We start from the raw sequence: 18,501 nt of genomic DNA, 5'->3' as shown, positions 1-18,501 counted from the left end.
ATAAATAAAAGAATACTAGAATTGTATGCAAGCATTTATTCGACTGAGCAACAAATATTGATTTTAACATTCTTTAATTTGACGCGAGTCGAGTGATAAACCTCCGAATTACAGCAAACCTTGTTTTTCGTTGCCACTTTTAAGAGAAACACAACATTTCCGCTTATGAATCCCTATTAACTAAATCAGTATAGCGTAATCATTCATTCATTGCCAGATTGTTATACCTTATAAGTTTACAGTTAAATTGAAACAACTCACTACATAGTGCTGTGCTGAGTTGGCGTTTCAAAATTAATTATTTCTAGTTGGCAATATGCTTGATGTAAATAAGCAGACGAAATATTAAGTTTGGGACAATTTTTCCACGGTGTATTAGACAAGTTTTATAGTAAAACTATATTCTCTGTATTATATTTAATTATGATTGCCTGTCATTCTTCATAACTCAATTAATATTACAATGGCTGAGTACGGTATCCATCATGTTATATCGAATTTTTCGAAACCTTCAATTTTTGAAATAATTGGCCATGATAATTTAGCATCATCTCTGAGAGCTGCTTTTCTACATCTCTTTAAGGTAAAAACAGTTTTTTCTAAAAAGATATATTGCAGATTTTTTTCTGTTTGATTTATATTCTTTTTATAGGTGTTAGCAGAAAACAACCCTATGAGATATGGCTTAATTTATCGGAACTTCGATGAATTATACGTCTTAGTTGATTCAATATTTCAATATCTCCATCTTCGGTTAAAAGGTTAGTTTTTGTCATTTTACTTAAATCATTTCTTTAATTTTTACAAATCAAATGTTAGTAATGAATCCAAAATACTTAATTGATTAAATATGAAACTTAATGATTAAACTGTTATAAATGCGAAATAGTCATGCACACTATTTTATTAGCTTTACAAATAAATTTTAATGGTTGTTGATATGTCTGGTAAGACGAGTTTATTTGATTTAGTGTGCAGTTGGGGAAAAATTACTCAATTTGTATTTATTCCAGCGTGTTTTGTTTTGATGATATTTTTCTTTCCAATTGAGTTGATATTCCATTTGAATTGAGTTATGAAGACATAAAGTTGGCTTTTCAGCTGTAATATACTATTTTGGAATGTTGCAATAATTTAATAAGTGACGGGGATATTTTTATATTGTAACCTTTTTGCATCAAATTAAACTGCCTGGTTCTTGTACGTGAAATTTAAACAAGTGACTAGACCTGAGGTGGCTAGTAAAATGACCCTTTGAATACCCAGTTTTGATGCATATTTTTCCGTTCTTGATGGATGTACTATTGCAAACCTTGGCAACCATTTTGTCTCGGTTACTGATACAGAGATATGGTTTAGTTCATCGGAATTTTTAAAAGTCTTTGTTTAATTAATATTTCAGCATCTGCATTTTTAGTTTAAAAAAAGAAAAAATTCCTTAATCCTTTCTATGACGAAATAATTAATAAATCTTCACAACTTTCGGGTAGAAGCCTACAAAAAATCTGAAAAAAATCACAGTAGGGGACCTCCTTGAAGGGTATAGTTTGTAGCCTCGTGTTTTTGATTTTAAAAAATATTGCACCTTTAATGTTATTTCGAGCCTTGGCGATTATAGTTGACATGACTTAAAAATCCCCATTAAAAAGCTAGTCTTTGTAGAATTTAATTTAGAAAAACCTACAGTATATATTTTGAGAATTATATGATAATAATAATTGATAAGTAATTTGGGAATATTCCCATATTGATATCAATATACACTAACCCCAATTACCAAGGCACCAAAGATCTGCTGCCACTTGCAATAAGCTTCCTCTCCTTCATAGAAATATATTTCCATAATCTGTATAAATCTGAAGAAAAAAAAGCAATTTAACAAGCCATTTTATTTTTTTAAACTTTATTTTTTACTATTTTTCTTTTGTAATTGCAAAAATATTAAAAAAATATAATTGACTCATGGCTTGCGCATGATAATTTCAGATTTTTGTCTTGTTTTGGTGCATTTTCATTAACTTTTGTCACATATTGAAAGCAAAATCAAATATTGAATCCCTATAATTTAATAGGGTTAGATTAATAAGTTCACTCTCATTAATGTCATTTTTTTACGCAAAATACGTTTTTCATAAATAAGAAATCAGCAAATCTATATCAACCATAGGCAACTATTTAATTATCACTCTGCTGTAAATTTCATCAAAAAATAACAATAAATGCATAAAACACCATTATTAAACAATAAATATTCACTTCAAAAATTAAAAAATAGCAGATCTATATTAAATGTTAATTAATATTACCATTCTACTGCAAATTTCATTAAAACATAGTACAGACTCAAGACTATTATTTTACAATGTGAACCATGTTTTGTTACCACTCTGCTGCTAGTTTCATAAAAATAATGCCATATATTTATGCAACTCTATTATTTAACGATACTATGAATGCATATCATAAAAAAACAGTAGTAAACATTTAAAGTATAAACACAGTGAAGTTACTCACTTATAAGACATGTATCCTACTTCGTTCCATCAAAATACCTTAAAATCATGCCTCTCTTAAATTATCCTTTTAGCAGACGAACTGCAATAATGAATGCTTTTTTTTTAAAAATTGATTCCACTGGCATCTTTTCAAATGCAACAAGTCTTTCATAAACCAGCAAATTCAACATTCCCATGCACTGTTCAGATCAAGATACCTCAATTATAAAACATTATCCACATACTAAGATTTTGTGCATCACCTCAAAATTAATTTAAGCGTTTTCGTTTTATCTAGACAATGTACATAGATATTTTAAAGAAATCTTTTACCTTGGCTCAGTGAATTCCGAGGGGACTTAAAGTAAACATATGAAGAATTGTGTCAAAGTTAATATGAAAACCCAATACTAATCAATATGGGCAATTATTTTACCTTAAAAGAAGCATTAGTGTAGTGACATAAATTTATTCCATGCAATTACAGTTAAATCTGAAAGAAAAATAAATGAAAAAGGTGTGAAACTATAAAGTCCAAACCTTTGCTTATCCCACTCTCCAAATCATTGCATCACATTTATCACCGTACACACAAATACATACCTAACGCCACATTGACTATCTAATTTTCCACAAAAAAGAAGATTAAAAACTACCCAAAAAATGGGTGAAGGAAGCTTAATAAAATAATTGAAAAATGATTTTCTCTCCTGGTCGGATTATTTTCTCAATGAAAAAGGTTCATTTTAACTAAAACAGAAATAGTAAATAACTATATGACTCATTTTACATTGCAAATTAAAGTGACACAGTCCTGTGTCAGACACTACTGAATGGCTGATTTATGAAGTCAGACTCAGTCTAATATAAGACTACAAAAGGTTAAAGTATACCTATATTAATGATTTAATTTTCTAGCTCTTATATTTAAAATAAAATATGCTTATGCAGTCTGTTATTCATTTTTTACTGTTATATCTTTCAAACTTTATAAATAAGCTTATTTCAACCAAGCACTTGTACAAAAGCAGTTTTCCTGTTCATTTCTTTTTAGTCTAATATTTTAATTTTGATGCAATTGCTATTAATATCATACTAATCATTCTTATTCTTCTGTAGGAGGATTATTCACTGAGACCTTTTACAGCTTAAAAAGAATCCCAGATCCCCGTTCCCTGAATGTTTCAAGGAGAAAAGTGGCATTGTGGGTAATATGTGCTGTAGTTTATCCTTACTTGCAAAGGCAACTGGAAGAAGTCTATAAGAATATGCGTGATGATCATTCCCGTGGAAGCCTCGCTTCAAAAGTGAGTCTTCTCTCTTCATTCTTTTCCTTCTACTACATTTCATTAGAGTTCTCTGATTTTCCAATGCTCCATTACACAAAACTTCTAATATCTGAATCCCATTCCTCAGCATATTAAAAGTGTTCCTTTTCATCATTTTTATGAAATCATATCTTCTTATGATAATGAATCTGACATTTTTCTGCCAGAAGACAAATATGTATTTTTCACGACTAGGCGGCTCCGTCCTTTGTTCATTGCACTCACCAGTTCAAATGGTAACTCACAAACCTCCATCATTGAATATCAAGGAGGAGGAACCGTTTATGTCTATTTGTTCCAAAAATTTAATTCGAGTGCCATCTGTTGCACTCTGAGGACGGAATTTTGGAAAATCAGTACCCTCACTTCTCGGAGAATTATTACTCAGTGAAGATGGGACTGCATTATGGTAAACAGTTGCTTTCGATGGCAAGTTCATTTTTTCTCAGAATCAACTGAACATAAACTGTTTTTCTCTATTTTATAAAAGTCCATAAAAATTATAAATTTTTTTTTATAGAATGACTTACTAAGAAATTTTAACATTTGAATTTAAAATATCTTACATAATTTATCAGAGGTCAATATTTATGATGTCTCTATCAATAATTTGTCAGCGGTAAAATCACTTTGATTTTATTAGTGCATTTTATTAATATCTCAGTGTTAACAAAAAAAAAATAGAAGGATACTTGGATTTGAAAATTAATGAACTGTACTTAAAAATAAAAATTTAAACTTAGAAATGCAGAAACTGTGATACAAGAATTAATTTTATTTGTTAATAATATGTAACAATAACCTCATATCATATAACAGTAAGCATTGAAAACAGTTCTTATTTCTCTTCAATCTATTTATTTTTAAAAAATTTTGTATAATTTTTAAGATGTAATATCTGACAACATTTAATTTCTCTCTTGTTTTTTATTTATTCGTTTTTTATTGTCTTTTGTCATCAAGGGAATTAACTTTGATTGAGTCTTATAAAATGAAAATTGCAAGAATGATTATTTTTTCTACCACAATGAATAAATATTTATTATTTAAAGAAAAAGAATTGCAAAAAAGCACTTGAAATTCAGACTCAACTTTCATACAGGTATGAATTTAAAAATTATGCTTTCTTTAGTTAGTTTCCTAGGCTAGTTTCCGTGTCACAGAACTAGTCTTGTCAATAACTTTCTAAACAATTAGGGTTATACGTTAGTTGTTTAAAAAAAAATTATTCATCTACAATCTAGAAACCTAAAAATTTTCCCCACTCACAAGGTGAACTTAAGCTACCACTTTTGATTTTCTTAACAAAAGTGGGAAAAACATAAAGACTACTATATAGACTAATGAGGTATATTATTTCCTACAAATTATTTATGCTGACAAATTTGAATGACACCATAACCAAGTTGATAAGACAAGTTGTAATGCCTATTCTTTTTACTTTCATACTTATATTGATACCAAGAAGTTATGTATCCTTTTATTTATCTGTGTTAAAATATGATCTGCTCATGACATCGAATGAAACTTGCTAATTTAATAAATCTAAGATATACTGGTACTTATGAGAAAGCTGTTACTGTAAACAATATTGCAGTATTACATGGTGATTGGGAAATATTAGAAATATTAATTAAGTCTCTATCACTGAGAGATTTATTAGATAAGTTAAATGATCAAACAGAAAGGCTTCAGCAAAATATAAATTCAAACGAAGAATGCTAATTTAATAAATCTAAAGTATACTAATAGTTATGAAAGTAGTTACTGTAAACAATATTCCTGCATAACATTATAATTGGGAAAGATCAGAAACATTAATAAAGTCTATATCATTCAGAGATATATTAGATGAGTTAAATGATCAAATAAAAAGATTTCAGCGAATTATAAATTCAAATGAAAAATCAAAAATTATATGACGTTTGAGTTTGAATTAAATGTTATCTAAAGTAAATATGGAAATGCTTTTTAATTTTTAAAGCAACACGGGTATTATTTGTACTAAAATATTATATTGCAATTTTTATATCACAAAAGGTTTAAGGCTTTCTTTCCAGTACTTCTTATGCATGTTTGACTGTCTTCTTAAAGAATTTAATCTTCTACTAATTTACTAGGGAACTAAAAATAAATTGGCTCTTCTGTATCTGAAAGTGTATCCTGTGTACCATTTTCTTTCCGAGACGTCAGTTCTTTGCTACTACTTGGCGTATGCTTTGGGAAAATCAAGTTACCATTCACCACTCATGCATTTGACCTCAACAACACTAACGCATCTCACAATGATTGATTTGTCTGATGATGCATGGAAGCAACACATTCCAAAAGAACAACATAAGTATGACCAGCAATTTATTTGAACTTTTTTTTGCTTACTGTGCACATTAGCAAATTGATATTCTGCTTTTGAATATTAGATAGTGGTCAAATTTGGCTAAAAGGGTGAAATCCTTTTTGATTCCTACAACAGATTTTTTTTTTTCAAAATTTTTGTTTAGAGATAATTAGAGATTTTCTTTTCTTTCTTTTATCAAGGCACTTGATTAAATATTTTATTACTTATTCAAAATTTATAGCTTAATATTCATAAAATCGAAACAAGTTTTTTAAATAAATTTTTTTTTCTTATTAAGAGTTTAAAAATGTACAATGAAAAAAAAAATGCATTAACTTTTGACCTAATGATTGGAATACATATTATGTTTAAAAATGGACTAATATGCAGCTTGAATGGTTAAAAAAAAAAACAACTAAATATTAAAGTTAAGTCATGCAAAAGATTAATTGGGATTTATGATGAACTTTCACTGAATAACTACTTATTTACGGATTCTGATCTGTTAAAATACGAGGGGAATTCACAACTTGTAAATTGTATGCCGAATAATTTATTAATGAAATCTATCAAAAGTTTAGGTTTCTAATTTTAGTTTTACTTATTATACACCACCCAACAATTATGAAAAAAAACTCTTTCAGTTTTTTTTTATTTTTATGAAATATTTAGAGGATTATTTTGTAACTAGAAATTGTTAGTTCAGGCAATTTTTCACACTTTGCAATAAAGTTTAAAGCTTTCAGAGGTGTGAGAGACTGACAATTAATTATGAAAGAAAACAAGTATTTTTGAACACTCTAGGCTAGAAAATCAAGCAATATAATCTTGCAATTTTTATAAATTAATTTGGTTGTTATTTGCGATAACTGCATAAAATTTTGCAAATCCTGCTTTAATAGTTATGGAGTTGTGAACATTTTTATAAAAAAACTTATTTTTTTGTCTCAATAATTTTTGCTATAGTTTTAAAAATATTCAGTAAAATTAAATAAAATTTTTGAGGCAATTTAAGATTAATTACAAAATTATTGTTTAGAAATTTGAAAAAAAATTTAAAATATGCAAAATAATGAGTATTTAAAGTAATTAATTTGTACTACACACACGCAAAAAAATTTTTTTAGTTATTTTTTCATAAATTTGTTATAAATTGCATTTGGCAACTAATGAAAAAAATCTGATTTAAATATTAATGTAAAAACTTTCATGCTATTTTTTAAGTAGTTTTTGTACTTTTTGAAAAAAAGCTCAAAACAATCAGGGGTTTTCCACTAATTTTATTACATAGTAATGTAATATATATATATATATATATAAACATACGTACATTTTAGATAGTATTGTAATGTATATAACTTTATTGAAATATTTCTTTTCAGGAAGCTTTCGAACACCATTTGGAATCTAGTTAATGTTTTCATTGGTGGTATCACTCTTTCTATATCTGTTGGATCATTCCTCACACAGTTTTTGAACTGGTGGTACAGTCGAGAGGGCAATACTACAAACCTCACCCCTCTCCCTGTGCCTCCACCTCCTAAGAAAGTAAGTTACCATTCAAACCTTAATTATATTTTTAATCCTTTTTCAGCTCTTTCATTTATGTTAATTTTTATCAACAAAAGAAAAATATTTGTGTAATATACAGGGTTGCTACAGACGATTAAAATGCGACTATTTGCAACTATTTTCGACATCAGGCGACCATGGCAACTTATTTTTGCCTGAAAAGCTAAAAAAGCAACTATTGGGAGACTTTTCTGTGCTCTTAGTGATGTTTTTTTAGCTTAAATGCTTTTTTAGCTTGACAACCTGCACCCCATGGTAGCTTCTGAACATAATGATTTTTTTCTTCTTAAAAAATAAGAAAATGTTGAATTGCAAATTTGAGTCATCACTTTTTGACGCGCTTAATTTGCTCGGATTCCATTGTGAATCTATTTTGTTTCTCAATCGCTTTTGCAACGGTTATTGCTATGAAATTCTGCATGATTTTAAAAAAAGCAGTTTTTAATACGATATTATGATGCGTGAATTTCGTATTTGAATGATCACTTTTCACAATATATATATTAACTAAATCAATTATAGGTTAAACTGAAAGTTTTTTAGAAAAAGTAAGTTTTTTTTAATGAAAAAAATATTTTCTTTGAATGATTTCTAGTGATTAAAAGTATTTAATTTTCTGCAAATATACTAATTTTTTTTGTATAAAAATTATCATATTTGCCACCAACTTGACTGAATGGATCATGGTCTATGACAATGAAGTCATTTAGTAAAATTTTAGTCATATTATTGTTCTTATTCAGGCAACTATTTTCATGCTTTAGGCAGCTAAAAGCAACTATATTGCTAATTTTTTTTTGTGGCAACCCTGTTATACAGATTTAGTTTCTGATTTTATTGAGATAAAATTTAAAACCAAATCCTTTTCGATCCATTTACATCTTTGTCCACAATATTGTTTCTTACATTTTTATATAATTTTTGGTTACTATGGAACTTCTTATAAATATTTTTTTTTTCTTATTTTTAAAAAAAAGATTATGTAGCAACAGTGGGAAAAGTAAACTCCTAATAATCTTTGAGAATTTTAAATTGTTATTTTGTAATCATATGTTAACTGAACACTTGAGTTTTATATAAAATATATTACTAAAGTAAATATAACTTATGTACTGTTTAAAAGCTATAAAATTGTACCTTTATCATAAAATGTTGCATAATTATGTAATATCTCATGATTTCTCTATAATATAATCGGGGCCGACACAAATGATTTAAAATTATTATCCAGTAAATACAGAAATATCAAAATTTTTCGCCAAATGCAAATCTTAAAAAAAAATTTTTGATTAATTTTTCTCGCATAAAACCTATTTTACGGTAATTTGTTTCAGGCTTGTATTATTTTTACCCAATTCTAATTGGTTATGCAGCACATCTACCGAAAATTATTGTAGTCGAATAAAAAATATTGTTTTGCTTAGAAAAATTCATTTTGACGTAATTTTGAGGATCGCATTTGGTGAAGTGGCGAATGATCAGCGTGCGGACCCTGATAATAAAGGAAAACCACTTTTAGTGATAATTTTTAAATTTTAAATAATAATCAAAAGCATAATAATAACCAAGAATAACATTAGAAAGGGATGATAATTGTTATTGGGAAGTGATCATATTATTAGTGAAAACCATTGTATAAGGGATAAATATATTTGCAGGTAAATATCATTCTAAATATTATTGAATTCATGCTGATGACATTTAATGTAGCAAATGAAATATAGTGTTGACAACTTTTAGTTGTCTGTGAGGGTTTGTTTAAAAAATTCAGAGAATGAAGACAGGCAGTTCACAATAAGAATGGTTTTTGATGCATTTCCATGGTTATCAAATGTTAGCTCACATTCAGATCTTAGGAAGTGGCTGACTCTACTGATGCCATTTTTATTTATTTATTTTTTAAAAAATGGTATTATAGACAAGTTTATTTCTCTCTATATCAAATGTCTGAACTATGTGGAAAAATAGTTTTGAAATATCATGTAATATTAAATCTTGTTTTGAAAAAGCATTTGTTTCATGAGTTTTTCTAAAATGGTATATACTTTCCCGACACCTCTGTAAATTACAGTCAAGGGTTGATATTTCCTAAAAATACAGCTCTCTTTTCAAATTTCTTTATTGAGGCCATCCCAGAAATCCTAAGCTTCCCACAATATTTTAGGTAGTGGGGAAATAACAGTTAAGTTTAGTTTGTTTAAATTTACCATCACTTAAAAGTTTCATCAAACAGTCCTCAAGTCTTATATATTTGTTTAAATCGCTTATGTTTAGAGGTATTTATGATTCATAATCGTCATTGAACAACCAGCCCTAGTTTTGGGTTTATGACTACTGATGTTCATCTGCGTCGCCTTGTAGTTTCGAACCAAATATAGAAGACAAGGAAGTTCCTGGATCAAGCATTGGGAGAAATTTGCCTTCGTGGAGGACTTTTTTGATGAAACGTATCCGCATTTGCATTACTTGGAGAGGAAAACCTCCCACGGTTAGCTTAGCGACTAGGGGACTCTATCCCATGACCCCTTTGAGTATATTTTACGTCAACTCTGTGGTTGGTGCAAGCCAGATGCGGAATTTGTATCGACCTGTCATCGCTGGGATTCGAACCCGCTTCACCTCATTAGAATGCAAACGCTCTATCCCCTGCGCCTTCACTGCTCATGGAGGTAGTCACAATCATTGTAAATCAAATTTATTTAATCAAAATTAAAATGGTATAGCATGAAACTTCTAATAATAAAGAAAAATTTCCTTCCAAAATTGTAAAAAGTTTTGACTGTGGCCAGACTAGTTGCCGAAATAGATTTTCTTTTAATATTTTTTTTGCAGATGTTAAAACTCTTTATTGTAAAGATTGTTTTTGTCATTATTAAACATCTGTTTCTTGTATTTCAGTGGCCCTGTGATATTCCTGTAGATATTTGTTTTATATGCAAAAAGAGCAGGTCTAATGATACCGCATTGGCTAGCAGTGGGTATGTTGTTTTATTTTTGATTTTTGTCATATTTATAAGTTAACGTTTTATGTAGTTTAAATATTTATTATCATCTATTTGTAATAGAAACTTCTTGAGCAATGCTGCTATAACTTTGAAAGAATTTTAAAAATCATATTTTGCTTAAATTTTTATTTTTACGCAGCTTGCTACAATCATACATTGATCTCTATCTTATTTTGTTTTTCTTAAAATTAATTGTCCTTCAGTGAACTGATCATAAAGACATGGTGCCCTGTAGAGCACCAAAGTCAAGTATCACTGGCTGTGGTCAGTAAGCGGGTGGGTGACCACTTTGATCAGGCTATGACGGAATCGAGGGTGCACGATTTTGGTCCTTGTTAAACTGTTCTACTGTAAAGTGCTCGACTTTGCACCCAGGTCGTTGAACCAGTGGAGGAGCCATCCCCTATGCAGAGAATCAAAATTGTGATTTCATGTCTTCAGACAATCTTCAGGGATGTTTCTTAGACCGTCGCCAATAGTCCATTGTGCATCGCTAGGACGACGTAAACATAATACCTTTCTTTAAAATTAATATTTTTTCCATTCTTACGATAGTTTGAAAGAATAGTTCGGGGATCACATACCCGCTAACAACCCCGGAATTTCCGGAGCATCTCCGGAAATTCCAGTGTACTCCGGGCACTCCGCAAAGATATACATTTTACCCGGAAAGTAAACCCAGTAGCTAATTTTCACATTTTTCTTAAGATGACGTCACGTAATCCTATTCCCCGCCCCTTTCACGTCAGCTCCTTCTCCCAATCGAGAACGGTGTTTCTTTTCCCCGCGCTCTTGTGGTATAGTGCTGACGTCACCGAACCTGCAGAGCTAGAACTGGTCGAATGACGTCACCATTACTCGCTCAACTGGTCGAATGACGCACCAACGCTCGCACCACAGTTACATTAAAACTGTGGTGCGAGCCTGTCGTGTTTACTTTTTTCTGCTGCCGACGCTAGGCTTAGTTGAAGTTAGTTACTGTTTGAAGATAAGATCATGGCTTCCAAAAAACATTCACAGATGTATAGAAAAGAATATTCTGTCGAATGGCCAGTTTTTTCTCGCTCGACTAAATCTATGAATCATGTATACTGTAATATTTGCAAATGCGATTTTTCTATCGCTCATGGAGGTCGGAATGACTGTTTACGGCATGTGGAGGGATCGCGCCATCGAGCGAATGGTGCCGCTTCTTCCTCCAGTAAAAGTATTAGAGATATGTTCTCTAGTTCCTCAAAAGAGAGCCAAAGTGTCATTAAAGCAGAAACTCTCTTCACCAATTTCATAGTTCAGCATAATTTACCTCTATCTGTTGCGGACCACGTAGGCCAGTTATTTAAAAGAATGTTCCCGGACTCTAACATAGCGGCCAAATTCAAATGCGCTAGGAAAAAAACGACAGAAATCTGCAAAAGTCTTGCAGAAACTACTCAAAATAATTTGTGCTCCATAATGAGGAATGGAAAGTTTTCTCTAGCGACAGACGGGAGCAATTCGTCTGGCGATAAGCTTTTTCCTCTGGTGGTAACATTCTTTGATGATACCAACGGTAGAATTAAGACTACCCTTTTCTCTCTTCCAAAATTGGATAAGGATGGTACCGGGGAAAACATTTTCATGCTCCTTGATAGTGTGTTGTCAAAAAATAGTGTTCCCTGGGAACACTACATCGCCTTTTGTGCAGACAATGCTTCAGTTATGCTTGGACAACATAAAGGAGTGGGGTCATTTATAAAGAAAAAGAATCCTAATGTCATCATTCATGGTTGTGCTTGCCACTTAATCCATTTAGCTGCTAAACATGCTACAAAAAAAATCAGTTTTGATGTAGAAAGTTTTTTGATAGATGTGTTCTACTATTTGAAGAAGAGTTCAAAGAGAATCCAGCTTTTAAAATTCTGTGAAGAACTATGTAATCTTGAAAACAGCAAGGTTCTTAAGTATGGGGCTACAAGGTGGCTATCAATGGGCAAAACCATTGATCGATTTTTAGAGAAATGGGATGCCTTAAAAATCTTTTTTTGTGAGGAAGAGAAGGGCTCTTCGGAAACTTTTAAAAAATTGAAGACTATTTTTGAGGATAAATCGACTCAACTCTACCTTTTCTTTTTACAGTCAGTCATCCCATTGTTTGAATCGTGCAATACGATGATGCAGCAGCAAGCTCCATTGATTCATAGATTTCAGAGAGAACTTATGAATTTATTTAGCAATATTTTGTCTCGATTCATAAAACCAGCATGCATAGCAAATGCAAGTTCTGTTTTTGAAGTCAATTTTAATAAATCAAAGAACCAAAAAGATGATTCTGAACTTGTGATAGGTGGCAAGACAAGACAATACATAAAAGATTCAGACCTTTCTTCAGAAGAAATGAGGCAGTTTTATTCGTCAATCAGAAAATTTTATACCGAAGCACTCTCTTATATTTTAAAAAAATTTCCCCTGACCACTGAAGTTTACAAGCACTGTGAAGTGGCTGATATAACCATTCGACATGAAGCTAAATTTGCTTCTTTGGACTATTTTTTGTCTCTGTTTCTTGTTTCAGAGGAAAAACGGAGTCAAATTGAGCAAGAGTTTGCTTTATACCAAATGGACAAACTAAATGAAGAGATTTTATCAGCCGAACGATGTGACACAGCTTGGACTCTTATATCGGGTTTAGTGGATATGAATGGTGCTAGGAAATATGAAGCATTGCCATCAATAATGCTGACCATACTCATTTTGCCTCACAGCAATGCTGCTTGTGAACGGGTGTTTTCTATAGTTAAAAAAAATTTAACTGATAGTAGGTCCAGCTTGGCTTTGCCAACCTTGGAGGCACTGCTAATAGAGAAGTGCAAAAGTTCCGAAACATGCTGCTATGATGCAGTGTTAACTGAACAAGACTTAATAAAAGCTAAAAAAGCTACTTATGTTTCTTTAACTGGCGAAAAAGTTTAAGTCTTTGATATAATTATGTATAATGATAACAATATAACGAGGAAAGTGTTCGTTTTATTAAAATTCATTTTTCATTTGCTTTATAATTATTTTGTCTACAATTCTTTCATAGTAATCTCATTGCATAATGTAAGTTTAAAAAATAATTATACTTTTTTTAAAATCATTAAAAAAGTGAATAATATAGTTAATTTTAATCATGATTTAATAATCTAAGATGGTCTATATATTGTTCAGTAACTAGTATTAATTTTCCATTTTCAATATTTTTCTATTAATTATACCCTTCTAAAGTAATGTATCTTTAAATTTATGCACAAAAATATGAATAAATTTGTTCCGAGTTACACTCCTGAAAAGACTCCCAAAACTCCTGATGTTTTTAATAATATCTCCTGAAATCCTTTTTACAAAGTTACCAGGTCTGGGATCATGTATTCTTAATAAAATTATTTTAAAAATTTCTAATTGAGGCTTATTTTTTAGTAGAATCAAACACATCCTTGTTGGTTTGTTTCATTTTCTTAAAAAGAAATATATATATACTACTATTTTTGCTGAAATGGATGTTTAATAAGCAAACCTTTGTTGATTCTGCTACTTATCTTGCATTATTTTCACTAATGATGAGTGCAAAAAAATCTATCATGATTTATCTAAATTTGAGTAACGTCTCATAGTTCAAAATTACTTTGCATCGAAGATTAATGCAAGCAAGGAGGAAAGAATTTAATTTCAGATAAAATCTGAACATTTCAAGCTTCACGATGACTGCTGAAAAAATAAATAAAAATCCCACTCACCATTAAAACCTGCTGAAACATTTAAACCACATTTACTTGTTACTGATAAACGAAAGATTTTAAATTCAGCTAAACATTATGCATAGGAGAATGCGAGTGTCAGTGTGCAGACACTTGTGTAGTTTGTCTCTGTAAAAAACTCCCCTAGCCATTCGTTTGGAGTGGTGGTGGTTAATATAGTTAGGAGGTTTAACAATTTCAAGTAGTGGGTCAATATTTAAGACAGGTTTTGACTCAGAAAGGGGATCAGGGGAAAAAGAAGCTCCCCACTTTGAAATGCGCTATTTCTTGTTTCCCTTGCAGCCAGCCTTAGACGACATGGTGAGGGGAGTTCTTTCTATAGACAAGCATAGCAGCTTGTTTATAGAAATATTATGCATAACAGAGTATAGTGATATACTCTGCTATGCATAATTTTATAATATGATTTTATATAGCTCAATCATTGTCATGCTGTTTATCCATAATTAAGTAATGACTGTTTTTTAAATTGCACATGTTAATGCAAATATACAAAATTATTGTATAATTGGTAAATCTTTCTTTTTTGTAGATTTGTTTTCTGCTATCCTTGTATATTCAAGTATGTGGAAGTCAATCGTGAATGCCCAATCACTGGTTATAAATCCTCACTGAATCAACTTATTAAACTGTATCATCAGGAATGATATATACATTTATGTATGACTTAGAACAGTGTATCTGTTATTTATTCTTGTTTTTAATTTTTTTTTTAAGTTTATGTGTCTTGTACATAGTGGATGTTTATTTTAAATGTTGTACTATAGATTGAAACAAACTGATGCAATTACTGCCAAAAAAGGTTTATTATTTATTAAAAAAATTAGTGAAAAAAAACTGGAGTCTTGTATTTATTGAGAAAGAAACAAAACCATGCACCTAGTCCCATGTTTGTGACACGTGAGTGAAACCTTCGAATTTTGAAATAATTTTTTTCTTTTATAATCTAAAATGAAATACATTTATGCATTATTATTATGGAAACAGCTGCGAAACCTATTACTTAAGTGGTATAGTTGGGAGGTTGTAAATGCTATTTGGGGCTATTTGATTATGTTAAAAATTCCATTATTTTTAAAGATTTTTTTTTTAAAAATAAGTTAGACTCTCCCTTAGTCTTAGACTCTCCCTTACACCCCGAGTCTTTTATAGACATTTACCAAAGCCACTATGTTATTGTCAACAACCAATTTCTTTCATTCACAGTAACATATGCATGTACATATTTTTAAAAATATTTCATAAAATAAATTGCGCTCTACAATAAATATTTAAGAAATAGATTATCAGATGGTTTTACACATTATTCTGTGTTCTTTGGTACCATTCTCCTCATTAGTGCGACCTTTCCATAATAACGACTTAATGTTATTTTAACGCCCATCTGAACATTCAAACAGAACCGTCCATTCCAGCAGAGCGAACGAACTTTTGTCTCCTTTTTAATTCCCAGAAAATCACTCCAAAAACGGGTCTTGGACTTTTTTTGCTTTAACTGAAAATGTTTCCCATGACAACGAGTTATTCGATTGCAAAAGTCTCAACAAAAAAAAAAAAAACTATTCAAACCACTATTTCCTTTGTCACCTCTCAGGAAACATGAAATATCTTGAATTCGTTATGGATGAAGAAACAGTGACAAGACCATCTATGAGGTTTGGGGCATAATCCATAGTCGAAAAAATTGCGAAATGTGGATTGTTGTTGCCGTAGGCCATTAAGGCAAAGAGTGCGATTGTTCTTGTTTTTCAGTGGTGCCATCTGTGGCCAAGAATTGAGTTTCTGCCACACCAATACTCCATACTCGTTTATAGGGAAGACCCATTCATACATCACCTCATTCCTTCACAGATCGTAATTTTGACCTGAACCGGAAAACGATCTAGAATTTAGTACCCCCAGAGGTATAATTTGTTATTTGAACAAGGAGGACTTTGTGTCTCAACAGATTTAATGTGAAACCAGTCACCATTTACTACAAGGGGGGTCCTCGGCCGGCTGGATTCGAACTCCTGTTCTCACGAAAGTGAATCCCGCACCCCACCAACCAGGCTAGCCTGGCCTTAAATATTGGTTATTTACAATCATTGAGTGTATATTGCATTGTCATTTAGAATAGGGAGTTTTCTGTATATTCATAACGAGTTATAATCAATAGATTCATCAATCATATATTTTTTCTTGATAGAAACTCACTCTTTTGTGAGAGGTATTTAATTTCAGGGTTGAAATATGTAGTATTATTTGCATACTTTTTTATTTCAGTTTTGCTCAATTATCTCTGAACATTTGTTATTTAACAGAAATGACTCAGTGTAATGCTATATACTTTGAATGGAGTGGAGAAAAGAGTAACACTAATTGATTATATATTTAAGATTCCGAAAAGCACTCCGTTTACAATAATTTAAAATTCTGATGCATTTCCAAAAGCAGAAGTACAAAGTGTTTTAGTTTCATGACATCATACTCGCTAAGCAAAATTTTAACATTCTTAAAAGCACTGACTGGCTAAATTTTATGGGCAATAATTACAAATGTCATTTGAAAAAAATTTAAATATATTTTTAACCTTTAATGCACTGTATTAAATAATACTTTTACTTCATTGATATAGTTATTTTTATAATTTTATTTAAAGTGTTTGTTTTTGTTAAAATAAATCTGGTATTTGCGAAATATAAGTAAATATTTGTACTAATTTATGTAGTTACCATATAGTGATGTCACTTTATAAAGACCCTTTTCGTTTAGACCAGAGGGGTCGTTATATGGGTGATTCTCACGAAATATGACAATTCACTGTCTTTTGCTCCAAGATCTAATACTAAAAGAACTTTTTTTTTAACAAAATTTATAAATAGCATTGCTGTTAGCATTTTAAAATGACGTTGCACTAGCATTGACTGTTTTGTATAGTTAAAATTTTTTATTGAACTTCAAAATTTCATGTTTCTGGCTGTCACAAGCAATGTTTCCAATAATAACTAGCTTTAAAACGTCCAGTAAATTTTTCAATATCTATTTTTTTATCTCAACCAGTGTAAGCATTTCTAGAATATACGCAGAGGGTATTATTTACAAAAACTTCGTTTAAAATAATTTTTTTGTCAATAATTTGTTTGTCCCAAAAAAATCAGTCATTTTCCTGGCTACTTTTATTTAGTGGTTTATAACCAAAATAAATGAATCCAGCAATCAATATCTTATGTTAATAGATTGATTAGATACCCTCCTATATGAACATGTCTTGTTGCATGAATGAAGAACCAATTTTCTGATTCAAAATCTATTTCAAAAATTTTTTAAAGGTGAGTAGGTTTTTGTGTTGTCATTTTCCTGGCTTCTTGAAATCATTAATAACATAAACTACATAGATTTATCTGAGTTATTTTAAGAAATCCTGTTGTTTTCTGCAGAATATAAACGTCTTAGGCCAAAATATTAATTTAAAGTAAAGTTATATGCTATAAAATGGCGAATTTGAAATGACAGCCAGAAAAATCCTGGCTTATAAATGCCAGGACATTGAAGTGTTACCAGAATTGTTTTTAACTGCTAATACTGTAAGGAGGGAAAGCAAATATTAACCTAATACCAAGCTTGGATGTAATCAAAGTTATTTACTTATTTAATGATTGATTATTATACACAATTTTATTCTGTACATATCAGCAACAAATTTTTTTTATTCTTTCTACAGTAGATAAAAAGAATTAATTTAAGCAATTTATGGTACATCTAACATAAAGGCTTAAATTGAGTTACTTACTATTAACTTAAAATGGCTGTTTTTAAACTTCTAAACTAATATGTCATTTTCCTGGCATTCAAGATTTGGTGGATTTCTATTAAATTTTTTTTTTCTCTAGGAAATGTCAATAAACTACACTGCTGCCTGTAAGATATTAATAAGTGTAACTAAAGAAGTATACAAAAAAATTTTAGATTATTTTGAAGACTTTAAATTTTAAGAAAATTTTTGGTCCG

The 18,501-nt window shown here is 30.3% G+C and overlaps 1 protein-coding gene across 1 annotated transcript; it reads left to right on the top strand.

Annotated features, from left to right (window-relative positions):
- The first annotated feature begins 223 nt into the window (after positions 1 to 223).
- On the top strand, positions 224 to 15,348 carry Pex12 (peroxisomal biogenesis factor 12). The gene is made up of 7 exons (XM_016061326.4): positions 224 to 583; positions 653 to 761; positions 3,615 to 3,802; positions 5,944 to 6,164; positions 7,544 to 7,709; positions 10,632 to 10,711; positions 15,044 to 15,348. The coding sequence occupies exons 1-7, from the start codon at positions 464 to 466 to the stop codon at positions 15,156 to 15,158; spliced, it is 999 nt and encodes a 332-aa protein (XP_015916812.3). The 5' UTR covers positions 224 to 463; the 3' UTR covers positions 15,159 to 15,348.
- Positions 15,349 to 18,501: the final 3,153 nt, after the last annotated feature.

This window comes from Parasteatoda tepidariorum, chromosome 2, assembly GCF_982258835.1.
Source record: "Parasteatoda tepidariorum strain Cologne lab strain chromosome 2, Ptep-v5.0, whole genome shotgun sequence".
Lineage (NCBI taxonomy): Eukaryota > Metazoa > Arthropoda > Arachnida > Araneae > Theridiidae > Parasteatoda > Parasteatoda tepidariorum.
This window is presented reverse-complemented; position numbering and strand designations above follow the sequence as displayed.